The 16892-nt window shown below is 37.3% G+C and overlaps 1 protein-coding gene across 1 annotated transcript; it reads left to right on the forward strand.

Annotated features, from left to right (window-relative positions):
- The first annotated feature begins 15431 nt into the window (after positions 1–15431).
- LOC122010536 lies at positions 15432–16250 on the forward strand. The gene has a single exon (XM_042567090.1). The coding sequence runs from the start codon at positions 15541–15543 to the stop codon at positions 16084–16086; it is 546 nt and encodes a 181-aa protein (XP_042423024.1). The 5' UTR covers positions 15432–15540; the 3' UTR covers positions 16087–16250.
- The last annotated feature ends 642 nt before the right edge of the window (positions 16251–16892 follow it).

The raw sequence follows: 16892 nt of genomic DNA on the forward strand, positions 1-16892 counted from the left end.
CCTTTTATATGAGGTTCCGGGCGCTTGGGACCTTTCCGGGCGCCTGGAGTGTGACGTGGCCAGCCAACCAGGTTGCTCCACGTGGCGAAGTCGCGCAGGGGATAATATTTGGTCCCGGGCGCCCGGACCTGTTCCGGGCGCCCGGACCTCCGGGCGCCCGGATCCATCCCGGGCGCCCGAACCACCTTTTTCCAGTAGGTTCCGCACCTGCAAACAAAGGTTAGTCCGAGCAAAATACCCTGCAAGACAGCATTAGAATCTGATAAAACATAGTAAAGAATAAACGACAGTCTTCGGACTATCCGAGTCTGACTTCGGATTTCCTACCGGAAACCCTAGGTCAACCCGACGCCTACTGTTCCCTCTACGGGGAACGCGTCCTCACCTACTCCCCTCAGGAGAGATTACCTGATGCCAGTCCGGTCCTCCAGACCGACTGGACTTTTCGCCTAGGGTTACCACCCCCTAGGACCTAGGGTTACCGCCCCCTAGGGTTTTTCTCCACCTAGGGTTACCGCCCCCTAGGACCTAAGGTTACCGCCCCTTAGGGTTTTCCTCCACCTAGGGTTACCACCCCCTAGGACCTAAGGTTACCACCCCTTATGGTTTTTCACCTGCCTAACCGCAGCTAGAACTTTCCTGAAACACTCATTCAAACATGTTAGATCACACACTAACTTAACTTTGAATCCTTTGCCATTATCAAAACTAAGGTTCGATCGTCGGATGCTTCCTGCACCAACACAGACTTGAACCTAAGTTATATCCAGGTGAGTCATTACTATTGTTCAACATATGTATTAATCATCCGATGATATACTATATACCCTATAAGACCTTGTACCTTTACATACCCGAACGATCATATATACTCGATCGATACTAATTTATATCCAGATGCGTTAATTCAGACAATCTTGGCTTATCTATCTCAAACATATATCCCTATCGATATTAACCTATATTTCCTTAAGCCTATTATCCTGGCCGATATTGGCCTGTATTTCCTTGAGCATGTTCTCCTGTCCAAGATTGCCCTATATTTCCTTAAGCATATTGTCCCGACCGATATTGGCCTATATTTCCTTAAGCATATTATCCCGGTCGATATTGACCTATATTTCCTTAAGCATATTTCCCGGCCGATATTTGCCTGTATTTCCTTGAGCATATTCTCCCGGCCAAGATTGTCCTATATTAACTTAAGCATATTGTCCCGATCGATATTGGTCTATATTTTCTTAAGCATATTATCCCGGTCGATATTGACCTATATTTCCTTAAGCATATTATCCCGGTCGATATTGACCCATATTTCCTTGAGCATATTATCTCGACCGATATTGGCCTATATTTTCTTAAGCATATTATCCCGGTCGATATTGACCTATATTTCCTTAAGCATATTATCGCGGCCGATATTGACCCGTATTTCCTTAAGTATATTATCTCGGCTGATATTGACATATATTTCCTTAAGCATATTGTCCCGCCGATAATGACCGACATTCATGCTTGCTTAATTATGCTATCTCCTTTTTTCTTTTCACCGGGGACCTACTGAACCAAACTCATATCAGTTATATTTAAGTAAAGTCTAATATTATTTCATATTGACTGATCTATTAATTTTAGAGTAATAGATCAAATGTTAATGTATTAAGTTAAGAATGAGTTAATAAGTAAATTTATGATTAAGTAATTAATTAGGATTAACTATAGTTTAATATAATTTAATCTTAATTTGAATAAGTTACAATTATTTTTCGATTAATAGTAAATATTGAATTAATTATTGAAAGTAATTAAGTTGAATAATTTACAATTAAGTTTGATTAATTGATTAGAATCATTAAAATTCATTTTTTTTGAATGAATTATTAAATTAGGACTAACTAATTAAAATTTGAGTTAATTGATTATTAGTTAACTTAATTGAGATAAGTTAATAAATTTTGAATTACTAAGATGAACAATTATTGAATTTCAAATACAATTTATGATTGAATTTAAATTAAAATTTAAGTTTAAATTAAGTAAAAAAAATAAGTTTTAAAGAATTTTTTTATAAAAATAAGTTTAAAAGAATTTTTAAAAAGAAATTTTTAAAAGAATTTTTAGAATAATTTTTAAAATAATTTTTTAAAAAAAAATAAATAATTTTTTAAAATAATTTTAAAATAATTTTTAAATGATTTTTACTTTTTTTTAAAAAAGAATTTTTAAAATATTTTTAAAAGATTTTTAAATGGAGTTTTTTAAAAAAATAATTTTTAAAATAATTTTTTAAAAGGATTTTTAAAAATATTATTAAAGTATTTTTTAAAAGGATTTTTAAATACTTTTTTAAAAGGATTTTTAAAATAATTTTTTAAAAGGATTTTTAAAATAATTTTTCAAAGGATTTTTAAAATAATTTTCTAAAAGGATTTTTAATAATTTAAAAAGTATTTTTAAATAATTTTTAAAAGGATTTTAAAAATAAATTTTAAAAGGAATTTTAACATATTTTTAAAAATAATTTTTTAAAAATAAATTTTAAAAGGAATTTTAACATATTTTTTAAAAGGCTTTTTGAAATAATTTTTAAAATAATTTTTTTTAAAGGATTTTTAAAATAATTTTTAAAAGGTTTTTTTAAAATAATTTTTAAAAGATTCTTAAAAGAATTAACCTAAGTTTAATTTAATTTTGATTTTAGTGTTTAATTAATTTAATATTTGTTTTGATGTAATCAAGTTTTATTTTATTTAATTTAATTTAATTTAATTTAATTTAATTTAATGTTATTTAATTTAATTTAATTTCAAAGTTAAAACCTTAGTCATCTCACCCAATCTATGTTTTCAATTAGGGAATCCTATTATTTTGTGAGATGAGTTAAATGAAATTTTTAGAGTTAGACTTAACTCTGTGTTAGATTTAAGTTTAGTTTTGGGCTAAACAAATAGATATTCTTTGGATAAACTTCTGCGGTATGGTGAGTCACCTGGGCATCATTAGAGTAACCATGCTTTTGAGGTTTTTCAAATAGTCCTATCTACTGAACTTAGTACAAAACTTTGGTGTAATTGGTTAGGATTCATAAGGGGTAGCTTCAGTTAGTTCCACTAAGCCAAATGCACTAGGTCGAAGTCATATCTTTCTAGACATACATAGACAGAGTTTCCCTAACTTACTATAATATAAAACTTCACTAGTACCGTTGGTCAAGTTAAACTTTTGTCCCTTTTTAAATTAGTCCTAAGTACCCATCCGGGTAAACTAATATTTTAGAGGTGCCAACTAATTTGGAGCCTCTTTATTAAGTTTTTATGTTTTAGGTTTATGTCGTTTATTTTTATAGTTATAATAAATTTGATGGTAATTATTTGATTTATTTGAGTTTGACTTGTTTGACTTTATTTTATTATTTGATTTAGTTGATTTTAGTTGATTCTTTAGTTTTGAGTCAATGGGTTTAGTTGGATATGATTTTAGATGGTGGATTTCATTTTTGGGCACATAAAATTGGTTGAGTCCTACTTGCATGGTTAGACACGCTTTCGAAACTCAAGCTTTAATTTGATTTTTATTTTGGTTTACTAAGGATATGAAAGTTTTGTTGGTTGAGCTGGACTTGTATCCGAGTCCAGACTTATTGTACACATCTCTTTATGATCCAAGTATCATGTCGAAATACTTGGATCTTGTTGTAAATTTCTCTAATAATTGCTTTAGTTCAACTATTTCTCTTTTCAATCTGAAATTGTCCTCCTCAAGTTTTACAACTTGAGTTGGGATTTCAGGTTGAATCGACTCAGTCGTTGAGTTTGATTTTAATTATTCATTAAGTATTTTATTTTCTTTTGTTAGTTCATTTATTTTATTTTCTTTTGTTAGTTCATTTATTTTATTTTCAGAGTTCGTTAATTTCCTATTTAAGCATACAATGATCTTAAAAATCTTTCTGCTTAAATTAAAATGTACATAATCGGAACCTTCAAAAATGAGTGCAAACTCGTGGCTCGACTCGGGTTCGGACCCTGCTTTCGATTCGCTCTCTAATTCTGGTCCATAGGCCATCAACACAAGGTAGTTGGTGTGCTTTGGTTCTTCGTCGTCTGATTCCTCCGCGGACGATTCGTCCCAAGTCGCCTTAAGGGCTTTCTTCTTCTTCTTCTTCTTCTTCAGACTCGAGCAGTCGTTCTTGTAGTGCCCCTTCTTATTGCATCCAAAGCATGTCACGTTCTTGTTGTTAGAGTTGGAGGTGGAGTTAATCTTCTGCATGTCCTTGTTGGTAAAATTCTTCTTACTTCTGGTGAATATTTTTCTTATCAAGTTCACTAGGTATTCTTCATCATCTAAGTCAGGGTCAGACTCGACTTCTAGTTCTGGCTTAGTTCTAGATTTTCCTTTTGACGTTCCTGCAACCAGAGCAATACCTTTCTCAATTTTGATGTTAGTCTATTCTTGTAGCTCTAATTCACAAAAAAGTTAGTCTAATTTTAATTTAGATAAATTCCTATGGATGCCCACAGTGCATTTTGAGGAAAGACATTTAAGGCATACTTGATCAAGTCTCGATTTTCTATCTGATGGCCGATTATGTGAAGCCCGTTGAGGATATCCTTTATCCTCATGTGTAGTTGACTGATAGTCTCACCTTCCTGCATTTTAACATTAAATAATTTATTTAAAAATAAATCTCTCTTCATTACCTTTGCGTCGTTGGTTCCCTCGTGAAGTTCTATGAGCGTGTCCCCTAGTTCCTTTGCATTTTCGTGTGGGTTGATGCGGTTAAGCTCCTCCTTCGTTAGCCAGCACCGGATTGTGTTGAGGACTTTGAAGTCGATCTGGGCCTTCTTCTTCATTTTTGGATTCTAATTTTTTGGGTTTATTGGAATTCTGAAGTTATCTATGGGCACCTTGTATCCTTTGGTGACGTTGAACCATTGGTTGAAATTTGTCTTCAAGTACACCTCCATACGCTTCTTCCAGTATGGGAAGTCATCCCCATTGAAGAGTTGGGGGGGGGGGGGGGACAGAGTTATATCCTTCGTTTTATGCTATTTTAGAGCTGTAAAACAAAACTAAAGAGAGGTACCAAGACTTGGTCTTGGATTAGCAGAGTTTGAGAAGAAAGGAAAAAAAAAATATTCCGAAGAACTTGAGTGGTATTGCACCAGCTTTAAGTTAAAACCAAACGAGAAAATATTATCTGAGTAGAAAAAAACTAAAATAAAAAAAAAAAGGCAAATCCCCTTGGCTTGATTGGCGGTTACACCAAATCATAGCAGAACCTGCTTTGATACCACTTGTTGGATTGATACGTACGTGAGAGGGGGGGTGAATCACATGATTTTTAAAAACTTGTTTTCTCGTTTTGAAATCAAAGTATATATAGAGGAAAAACTAAAAAAACAACGCAAGAAAACCCAGGTGGTTTTACTTGGTTCGGAGCCTTCGGCGACTCCTGCTTCAAGACCCAGGTCCCATAGACCTATCGATGGGTAATCCATAAAAACCTCTTCCGGTACCTCCAGAAGAGAGAATCGAGTACAAAGATGGTCGGAGAAGTGCAACAGACTGCACTTCCCGTTTGCAGAATTTAAGTACAATAATAATTTTACTGATACTTAGGGAATTAAGTAGCTTGTTTGTGTGTAGATGTCAGTCTGCCTATCACGATTTTAAGTCCTTGGAGCAGTCGTCACGCGCAACAACTTCATAGCAGAGTCATAGCAGGAGCCCGGAGAAATCAGAACCTCAAATTGATGCGTAGTAGCTCGTATATGTGTTCTATGTTGAAGCTTCCTCGAGACTGCCTTATATAGGGCATTGAGGGCGCCTTTCATAGACTTAGAAGACACCTCCAATGGGATAAATTTTATCCTAAAGTTTGCTACAGCTTATCGTAGAAGCAGTCAAGTTTTATCTCTTGGAAGGTGCCTTCACTGCTTGAAGGCACATTCGGACACTGTCCATCCGAAGGCTTTTGTTCCTTTTTGCCCTACAAAATGTGTTAGTCTAATAACTAAAATATCTATCCTATAAAATAAAGTTAGTGCAATTATAATAAGTGGTAGTAATTAGTTCCTGTCCCAAGACCAAGAATTAGTCAAAGTATCAGTTTAGGGATCCAAACTGGTCCTAAACTGGATCGACGCCTACTGTCCCCTTAATCGGGATGCATCCTTACTTAGTCACTCTCCTCCAGTGACTTAATTTTACTTACCAGTTTGCCAGTTGTCTTATCTATAGACCTAACTGGACTTCCTGCTAGATATTCGGTCGGTCTGTCGACCTATCTGAACTTTGCACCAACTATCCGGTTGGCTCGTTGACTAGCTGGACTTCACACCAGCTATCCGGTCGGCCCATTGACCTAGCTGGACTTCCCGCCAGATATCTGGTCGGGCCGTTGACCAATATGGACTTCTTACCAGATATCCGGTCGGCCTGTTGACCTATCTAGTTAACTCCTGCACACTTAGTAAAGTGGTTAAATCATAATTATACCTAACTTAACTTATTTTTCATTTATCAAAACCCGAGTTAGATCGTTAGTGCAAACTGCACCAACACATCTATAATATTTTTTGTTGCCATAATCTATCATAAATAAATACATTATTTAGTATTCAGTGTAATTCATATGCATGTAATTTATAATTGACTCAATATTAATTTGAGTTAGTTTACAAAATCAAGTGATACCTATGTTCCACTCATCATTCGTATGACCAATCAAATCAATATTGATCAATACTATTACACATATCCCAACTAATGAACTAATCATTATTTATTATACTTATAATGAACTAATCAATGAGTATCATGCATCATGTAGAGTAAACAACATAAATGAATAAACATATCGTTAACATAAAAATATGTTGCATATTGTTAACACTTAACAAACTAACATGAATGGAATGGACTAATATTGTTCATATATAACGACAATAACAATAATAGAACTTTAATAAACTAGATAGGCTATCACTACTCCCATTAGGATAGACACTAGTGTAGTGGTCGATATAATCCCTTTCAACCTGGACTCATTTGGGGTAATCTCAGATAGGATATCTTTAGGATTCTCCATTGGATCCACAATCAGATGTTCTTCTGGATCTTCCTCAATCATTTTCGGGTCCTCTTTGAACTCTTCAAGATCCTCTTCAGTCATATGGTAAAGTAGTCCCTCACACAATTTTGAATATGTGACGCATCCTTCATGACGACCCCATATATAGTCTGCTATGACCTTAGGATACTCTGGCAATGAACACATCAAAACTCAAATCCTATAACTGTCAAGGACTGGAAACTCTTCTCGCTCAAGTTTCCAAAATAGGTCATCAAGTCATCCAACGTGTCTATCGACTCCATAAACAAAGTTATACTCTCTCCTGAATTTCATCCTGAGCTGGTTCCGCCTCACTTCACGACGAGTCAATGTGGTAATCGTCCATGCCATCTAAAAAATTGAAATTAAATAAGTATAAAACTGACTAACCAGTACAAAACCGGCTTAATTCAATTTATACAGGCATAGAACTAACATAATAAATCAAGAAAAATAAATCTTCTTAATTTTTAGGAGTTTAAGTCGACTAACTCATTGACCAGTTGATCGGGAATCCAGATCTTAAGCTTAGTTCATTGTCCTCGTTAGAACTAATCTAATTGGACAGGGATTTTTATTTATCTATGTTCTGTTATTATGTAATCTAAGTCCATTTCAGTCAATCTCATACTTGTTGATCAAACTTATACCCATTGGATTAAGTCTGACCAATTAGAACAAATCTAATCATTTTGATCAAATTTGACCCAATAGAATAAATCTGGTTATTTGATCATATTTGCTCCAAGCTCCAATTAAATCAACCCAAATCGATTTCTGTTTGAATCAACCTGGTTCAGCTAAACCAACTAATGGTTTAATCTAAATCGGGTCTAATTGAACCAACCAATTATAATTTATTCTAACAGTGTTGACGAGTGGCTCATATTTGGATGAAGGGATGTCATGGAAGAAAAATCTGTTAAGATTTTTCGTAATAAAATTCTGTTAAGATTTTATATAACAGAATTTTGTTATGTTTTTCATAACAAATTCTGTTACGTTTTTACTGGGTCTGGGGGTTTAGCAGTATTTATAGGGATCATTGTAAACCCATTGTAGATCAGAAAACACAAGAATCATTAGATGTGATTCTCTTGTGTAGAAGAGAATTCTAATAAAGCTTCGGCCGTTTTGTGGAGTAGGCAAGTCGCCGAACCACGTTTCTTTTCTTCTTCTTCTCCTTCACGGTGTTTGCTCTCTTTTGTGCGTCTTTGTTTTGTTGTTCCATGCGATCTCTTTTCTCTCTTCCTCTTCTTCAGTGGTCAGAAAGGTTGAGAGGTATTGCCCTCTCTTTGCACAATAATTGGTATCGAGCTCGGGTTTTGCTGTGTCTTTAGTATGACATCTTCTGCGAAGTTTGATATGGTGAATTTTGACGTAACCGGAAACTTGGATTATGGCGGAGAAGGGTCAAGGACTTGTTGGTGCAGCAAAGTGGAGGCGCTAGGAGAAAGAAAACCGGAAAGCATGGAGAAATCAGATTGGGAAGAACTTAGCGAAGGCGTAGCAACAATCAGGCTTTGTCTTACGGATGACGTGATGTACCATGTCATGGACGAGGAGTCACCGGCAAAAGCTGGAAAGCCGGTACATGTCAAAATCATTGACAAACAAGCAGTATCTCAAGCGAAATTATTCGTGAAGATGACAGAAGGAACCGATCTGAGCCAGCACATCAACGTATTCAACCAGATTGTAAGTGATCTGAAGCGGATTGATGTGGAGATCGAAGACGAAGACAAGGCGCTGATGTTGTTGAATTCTCTACCTTCATCTCCTACGTACGAGAATTTGGTTACTACTTTGATGTGGGGTAAGGAAACTCTCAAATTGGAGGAGATCACAAGTGCGTTGCTAGGTTTTCACCAAAGGAAGAAAACAAGAGATGAAATTTCTCAAGGAGAAGGACTTGTGGTAAATAGCAACCAAGAGCGTGGTAGGAGCAAATCTCGACATGGATATGACAACAACAACAAGACTCGTTCTAAGTCGAGAAGGAAGAAGGTGATCACGTGCTACAAATGTGGAGGTAAAGGTCATATCAAGAGAAATTGTCCAGAGATAAAGAAATATGTTGCAGAGAACAAAAGTAGTTCGGCAAAGTCTGCAAACATAGTTGAAGAAGAAAATTCAGAAAGCGGTGATGGAGATATGCTATCAGTTATGTCAAGTTCGGAGCAGCTGACGGATGCATGGATTTTAGACTCTGCATGTTCATATCACATGACTCCAAACAAGGATTGGTTTGACACCTATAGGGCAGTGGATTCTGGTTCAGTGTTGATGGGAAACGATGCATCATGCAAGGTTATCGGCATAGGAAATGTCGAATCAAGATGTTTGATGGTGTGATCGGAACTTTATGTGATGTCGGATATATACGAGCTAAGGAAGAACTTGATCTCACTAGGCACCTTGGATGGTATTGGTTGTAATTACAAATCGGTGAGCGGGGTGATGAAAGTCGGCAAGGGAGCTCTGACGGTAATGAAAGGACAAAGGTAGCAGGAAACATCTACAAGTTGATAGGGACTACGGTTGTAGGTGGAGTCGCCTCGGTGGAGTCTGAATCAGATAAGTATTGTCTTGTGGCATATGCGGCTAGGGCATATGGGTGAAGCGTGGGATGCTAGAACTTCACAAGAGATTTGTTGAAGGGTGTCAAAACGTGCAAGCTTGAATTCTGCAAATTCATGTTCTTGGGAAACAGAGCAAAGTGCAATTTAAGACGGCAACAAACAAGGCGGAGGGGATTGGACTACGTACATACGGATCTCGGGACCGGCCAGTGTAGCATCACGTGGAGGGCACTTGTATTTTGTGAGTTTTTTGATGATTTCTCACGAAAGGTATGGGTATACTTTATGCGTCACAAGTCGAAACTTTTGCAAAGTTTAAATTGTGGAAAACTGAAGTAGAGACAGGAAGGAAGATCAAATGCCTTAGGTCGGATAATGAGTACACAGATCAAAGTTTCAGAAATTTTGTGAGCGGCATGGGATAATGAGGCACTTCTCGGTTCGCAGGACACCTCAGTGAGAATGGGGTAGCGGAAAGGTTGAACAGGACAATCATTGAGAAGGCAAGATGTCGCAAAGAATTTTTGGGCGGAAGCGGTTAACATGGCATGTTATCTCATTAATAGATCACCAAGGCGGCACTAGAAGGCAAAGTATCAAAGGAAGTATGGACAGGGAATCAAGTAGATTACTCTCATCTTGAGTTTTTGGATGTCCAACCTATATGCATATATCTAGTGAGGAAAGATCAAAGTGGATGCAAAGTCAAAGCAATGTATTTTTCTAGGCTATTAGAAAGGAGTTAAAGGCAAGCTTTGGGATCCTAAGGCAAACAAGGTGGTGATCAGCAGAGATGTGGTGTTTGACGAGAAAGCTATGTTACAACGTACTCGGGAAGAAGGAAAGGAAACACCACAAAGCAGCAACAAAGAGAAAGATTATGTCGGTGGAGCTAGAGACTCATGACTTGATGATTCTAGCTCAGAGCACATGGAGCATCGCACTATAGCTAGAGGTAGCACGAGGCGAGTCGTAAAACCACGCACTAGTTACTGATTCGAAGACTTGGTATCGTAGGCACTTACCACTGGTTGCGGAGACCCTACATCTTTTCAGGAGGCAATACATAGCTCTGAGAAGGACAGGTGGACGAGTGCTATGGCAGAGGAGATGAAGTCGTTACATAAAAACCAAACGTGGGATCTAGTGGAACTTCTCGAAGGAGAGAAAGCTATAGGATGCAAGTGAATATCTAAGAAGAAAGAAGTCATCTCAGAAAGGGAGGAGGTAAAGTTCAAGGCTAACAAAAGGGTTACTGGAAGGAGTTTGACTACGATGAGATATTTTTTTCGATGGTCAAACATACATCTATCAAAGCTATATTGGCTTTGGTGGCACATCACGATTTGTATTTGGAGCAAATTAAGTGATTTGGAGGAGCATATTTACATGTCACAACCACAAGTTTTAGTCGGCTCGGGCAAGAGCACTTAGTTGGTAAATCGAAGAAGTCACTTTATAGGCTAAAACAATCTCTAAGATAGTGGTACAAGCGTTTTAACTCTTACATGCTTTAAAACGGATATAGAAGATATGAGTATGATTGCTGCATATATGTGAAGGGCCTTGAAGATGAATCACTGATTTTCTTACTACTATACGTAGATGACATGCTCATTGTTGCGAAGAAGATGAGAGAGGTTGACAAATTGAAGAGGCTACTGAGCAAGGAATTTGACATGAAAGATTTGGGAGAGGCCAAGAAGATTCTTGGGATGGAGATTCACAGGAATAGAGTTGCAGGGAGATTATGGTTGTCTCAACGTAGCTATGTGGAGAAGGTGTTGGATAGGTTCAACATGAAGAATGCAAAGTCGGTGAGCACACCCCTGGCGCATCACTTCAAGTTATCCAGTACACAGTGTCCAAAGACGGATGACGAGATCCAAGAGATGTCAAAGGTTCCTTATGCCAGTGCAGTTGGTTGTCTGATGTATGCCATGGTTTGCACGAGACCAGATTTAGCGCAAGCAGTTAGTATGGTAAGCAAGTTTCTCTCAAATCCTGGTCGACCACATTGGGATGCAGTGAAATGGATTTTCAGATACTTGAGAAATACAACTAATTATGGCATCATGTTCAGTAGACAACCGGAAGATCCTTTAGTTGCTGGGTACGTAGATGCAGACTATGCAGGAGATTTAGATAACAGGAGGTCTACTACATGATACGTATTCACTGTGGCAGGAGGACCTATTTGTTGGAAATCTATGATACAATCTATTATTGCATTGTCTACTACGGAATCCGAGTACATGGCAGTAGCTGAAGCAGCGAAGGAAGCTTTATGGCTTACAGGGTTGGTCAGAGAACTGGGTGTTCAGCAAGGTGAAGTCAAGTTGTTATGCGATAGTCAGAGTGCTATCTATTTGGCGAAGAATCAGGTGTATCATGCGAGAACTAAACACATTGATGTGAGGTTTCACAAGATCAGAGAGTTGATTGCTTCCGGGGAAATTCAACTTGAGAAGGTTCACACTGCAGACAATGCTGCAGATATGTTGACAAAGCCAGTGACCACAGAGAAGTTTAAGCATTGCTTGAACTTGATCCATATCTCTAGATGCTAGAGGAAGGAAGCCCAGACCCAGAGATCCAGATGGAGTTTTGTCCAGATATTCGTATTCTTCGAAGGGGTGAATATTCGCCAAGGTGGAGATTGTTGACGAGTGGCTCATATTTGGATGAAGGGATGTCATGGAAGAAAAATCTGTTAAGATTTTTCGTAATAAAATTCTGTTAAGATTTTATATAACAGAATTTTGTTATGTTTTTCATAACAAATTCTGTTACGTTTTTACCGGGTCTGGGGGTTTAGCAGTATTTATAGGGATCATTGTAAACCCATTGTAGATCAGAAAACACAAGAATCATTAGATGTGATTCTCTTGTGTAGAAGAGAATTCTAATAAAGCTTCGGCCGTTTTGTGGAGTAGGCAAGTCGCCGAACCACAGTAACTCTTTTTCTTTTTCTTCTTCTTCTCCTTCCTGGTGTTTGCTCTCTTTTGTGCGTCTTTGTTTTGTTGTTCCGCGCGATCTCTTTTCTCTCTTCCTCTTCTTCCGCGGTTCAGAAAGGTTGAGAGGTATTGCCCTCTCTTTGTACAACAAACAGGCATAGTCGTTGGTCCTATCTGACGCCGGAATCTAGTCGCTCTTGGCTTGACGAGGTCGCTATTGGTTGTTCTACCCGTCCCGGCCACCAGCACATCATCGACCAGCTAGGACGCCATGGCCAACCACAAAATGTCGTCGCGGTATATCCCCGCGGCCCGAGCCCAGCTCTGAGGAAATCGTGACCCTATCATGATTTTGGCACAGTACGCTGCCAAGGAGTAGTGCTAACGTCAACGGTGACTCGGTCGCTGACCTGTGCCCCTGCCACTGGTCTCCTACTGCCATGATGTAGTTGTCAGCGCTCCTTTGCAGCGACCTAACCGTCGGCCATAGGGAGACTTCCGGGCGAACAGTCTCATTCGTGAATATTTGCGGTGTGTTCAGCGATGAGAAATCGCAAAGCGATATAATATAATTCCTAATGCTCTGATACCAATGTAGGAATTATATATTAATTGCACAAAATAATTAAATACTTACAGCGATCTCCCGCAGATCTGTAATCGACGACAAGATGTGATCTTCGGACTTGCTGTCGGAAGAGCGATTACAGAATCGGAAAGCTCTCCGCAATTTCACAATGAATGTTCTCCCAGACCTCTTTATTCTCAATGCACTTCGTTGTCTTTTCTTTCCATGAATGATCCTTAGGCACATCCCTTATAAAGGGAAAATAACCCAGGGGTATAGAGGATAATTTACCCCTAAGAAGTGAGCAACATAGGTTTCCCTCACGTTCTCATTTCCTACAATAACATTACTCAATCTAACCCTAACCATTTTTCTAAAAAATGTTAAATAGCTTTTTAGGTTATCCAATAAAAATTCTAATTGTTTCCTAAAATTTATCTAATAAAACTCTAAGTATTTCAAAAACATAAGGAGAGATGATGATTATACTCTCTCTCATCAACTACTCTCTCTTACTAATTGTTTGTTATGTTAGTTGTCTTTTGAAGTCTTCTTTCTGCTCTTTTTATGTGTTTATTTGGTATGTTTGTTTGCCAGTTTTTGGATTCTAATTTTTAGGTTTTATTTTCTAAACTTTTTTATTTTTTGCTTGTTTGTATTCTGGATTCTAGGTTATGGGTTCTAAATATGGTTCTTTGAGTTTTTAGATTTTGGGTCCTGAATTCTAGGTTTTGGGTTATGGATTCTAGTTTTTGGTTTTTGAGTTTCTGTGTTATATTATTGGTTCTGATTTTGTTCTGGATTCTAGTTCTAATTAAAATTTTTGTTTTCTTATAAGTTTTTGATTCTATTCTTAATTGTGATTCTGTTTGAGATTCTGATTTTAGTTTTGATCTTTAGGTTATACTTTGTTTAGGTTATGACTCCAATTCTATTCTGAATTTTAATTCTATTTTGGATTCTAATTCCTTTTTTTTTTAAGTAATTTCTTTAATTATTTTATCTTACCTAGGTCTAATTTCTCCTCAAGATGAGACTTCCATTTGAGGAAAGACTACCATAATAAAGTTTCATCAAATATCATATTTGGTATAAGGGTGAAACCACTTTTAAACTTTTCTTTGATTATAGTATCTTACAAAATATATATATATATATATATATATATATATTATTTTTATTAAATTTAATCCATAAATGTTCAGCTATGAGTATTTTAGCCTTTAAGATTTTGTGGCTTGTTGGCCTAGAATAATTATTTGGAATAGGTCTTTTTTCAAAGAGAGTAAAATCTTAATTAAATTGAAATTTAATTCGATTAATTCAGAAATTTATTTATTTTTTAAAATTTTTAATTAGTTAAATTTATTTGACTCAGGTAACGATTGAATAATTAATTAAATTAATTAATTTTCGATTGATTCGATTTTAATAATAAAATTCGATCAATTTAATTAATTTTTTAAAAATTAATTAGTTTGATTTTATTTATTTGATTCATCTTTAGTTTTTCGTAGGATGGTAAATGAATCAAATGGTTCGAGAGCTATTCGAAGCTTGACTTGATAAAAAATTCATTCGAGTTCGTTCGTTTATCTTATCGAGCCGAACTCGACAGTTTTATCGAGCCGAGCTCGAGTTTAAGGATATTCGGCTCGTGAACTCGCGAACATGTTCGTTTATAGACTTGCGAGCCAAAAAAATAAGTCTTACAACAAACCTTAAACCGAGCAAAAAAATGAGCTATAAAACAAGCCAAAAAACGAGGTCTAAAACGAGTCTTAAAATGAGCTTTAAAATGAGCTAAAAAAATGAGTTCTAAAACAAACTCTAAACGAGCCCGAAAACGAGTTCAAACTCGCTTAATGAGTTAGGTTCGTTAACTTTGATAATTGAGCTAATAATGAGCCGAGTTCGAACTGTTCGCGAGCTTGATAATTTTAAAACGAGCCGAGCTCGAGCCTTGTGATAAAAGCTCGATTCGAGCTCGAGCCGAGCTCGAATCCGAATATAACTTAAATGAGTAGAGCTCAAGTTTAATATTATTCGACTTGATTCGACTTATTTACATCCCTAATTTTTCCCATTCACAAATGCGAAAGATGTTTCTATAACAACTAGTTCAACATACCTCCGCAACTTTATTTCCTCGGAAATAAAAAAAAAAACAGAAAAAGAAAAAAGAGAAATGATGAAAAACAGAGACGCTTCTTCTACTGCCTTTTATAATGGGGGAGGCATGTGTGGATAGGTCGGCTCATTAGCTTTTCTCCTTTTCCACGCCGGCGTTTGCCCCTTTCCTCTCCACTCTCGTCGATGGCTTCCTTCGCCGGTGGTGCCTCTTCTCTCCTCTTCTCCGTTTTCTTCCTTCTCGCCGCCTCCGCCTCCGCCCGTCCTGGCGTCCCCTTCCACCCATTCAACGCCCACATCGTCACCTACACCATCTCCACAACCGGTGACCACCATGTTTCCAGGTCCGTCTCCATTTTACGCATCATCACCCCCGCCCGCACCTTCGACGCCGATCCCCACTCCGCGATGAACAGACGGCCGGAGTTCCTTTCTTCTAGCCGCGAGCTTGCCCGCCCCGATCCGGCAGCCTTCGGGTTTAGCTCCCTTCGCGAACGCGCCAAGGATATCCTCGTGGTTGTCATCGGCCTCCTCTTCGGGGTTGGCTGCGGCGCCCTCACCGCCGCTACCATGTACCTGGCATGGTCCCTCGTCACCTACCGGTACGAGATCTGCGGATCTGATGCGTACAGCGACGAGGAGGAGGAGATGGACGAGAGCCCCAAAAAGGCAGGCTACGCCAAGATCCCTGCTACTGACATCTCGGTCAAGGAAGGGTATGAACACAATTAGGGTTTGCACTATATGAATCTCGTGGGGGAACGTATTGATTTGCTTAACATATATGTGATTATGGCAGCTTATTTGCTATTGCGGTTCTAATATCTCCTGTGGAATTAACCGGAATTGTTTGTTACTGCATATACTTCTATATTATTGCTGTCTCATCTTCTTCATATGCTTTCATGCTTTATATCACTATTTATTTGATCTTTATGACAAGAACTTGATTGTTATTGTGATGTAGTTATAATGCCCCTAGTTGAATGAACAATCAATTGGCTGAACATGCTAGGAACTTCCACGTCACTTTCATATTCTTAGGAGACATTTCTATCAACTATGATTAATATTGTTGTAGTCGGCCAATTCGAACAAAGAAATTGGCTTCAACATGTGATGATATTTCTAGAAACAAACAATTCGGAAAGAGAATATGTAGATGGTGTTTGTGTCTTCATATATAACAAGACTAGAACCACAATAGTCTTGTTTGAGATTTCTTCTAGTTTGTTTTGTTAGTAACTAAAGCAAGGGACTAGAACTTACCAAATATTTTCTTTGGGATTAGATTGGGAAAGGAGAAAATTTCAAAATAAGACAGACATATTAATGAGTTCTTATAGAGAAGGATAATTACACAGGTTGGTGTACCGAAAGTTTTCATGATTTGTGATGAAGCTCAGTTCAATAATCACTGGCATTAAGAATTTAGTAGTTAGCAATGAAATTCAATTGAGTAATCAGAGTTTTAAATGATATTATTTCATGTGTAGAATTGATCTTAGATTCTCCTTGATTTCTCACCAATAGAAACT

Source organism: Zingiber officinale, chromosome 1B (assembly GCF_018446385.1).
Source record: "Zingiber officinale cultivar Zhangliang chromosome 1B, Zo_v1.1, whole genome shotgun sequence".
Lineage (NCBI taxonomy): Eukaryota > Viridiplantae > Streptophyta > Magnoliopsida > Zingiberales > Zingiberaceae > Zingiber > Zingiber officinale.

Excerpts from the sequence above, each read along its gene's own strand:
- LOC122010536 (XM_042567090.1), top strand. The coding sequence starts at position 15,541 with ATGGCTTCCTTCGCCGGTGGTGCCTCTTCTCTCCTCTTCTCCGTTTTC.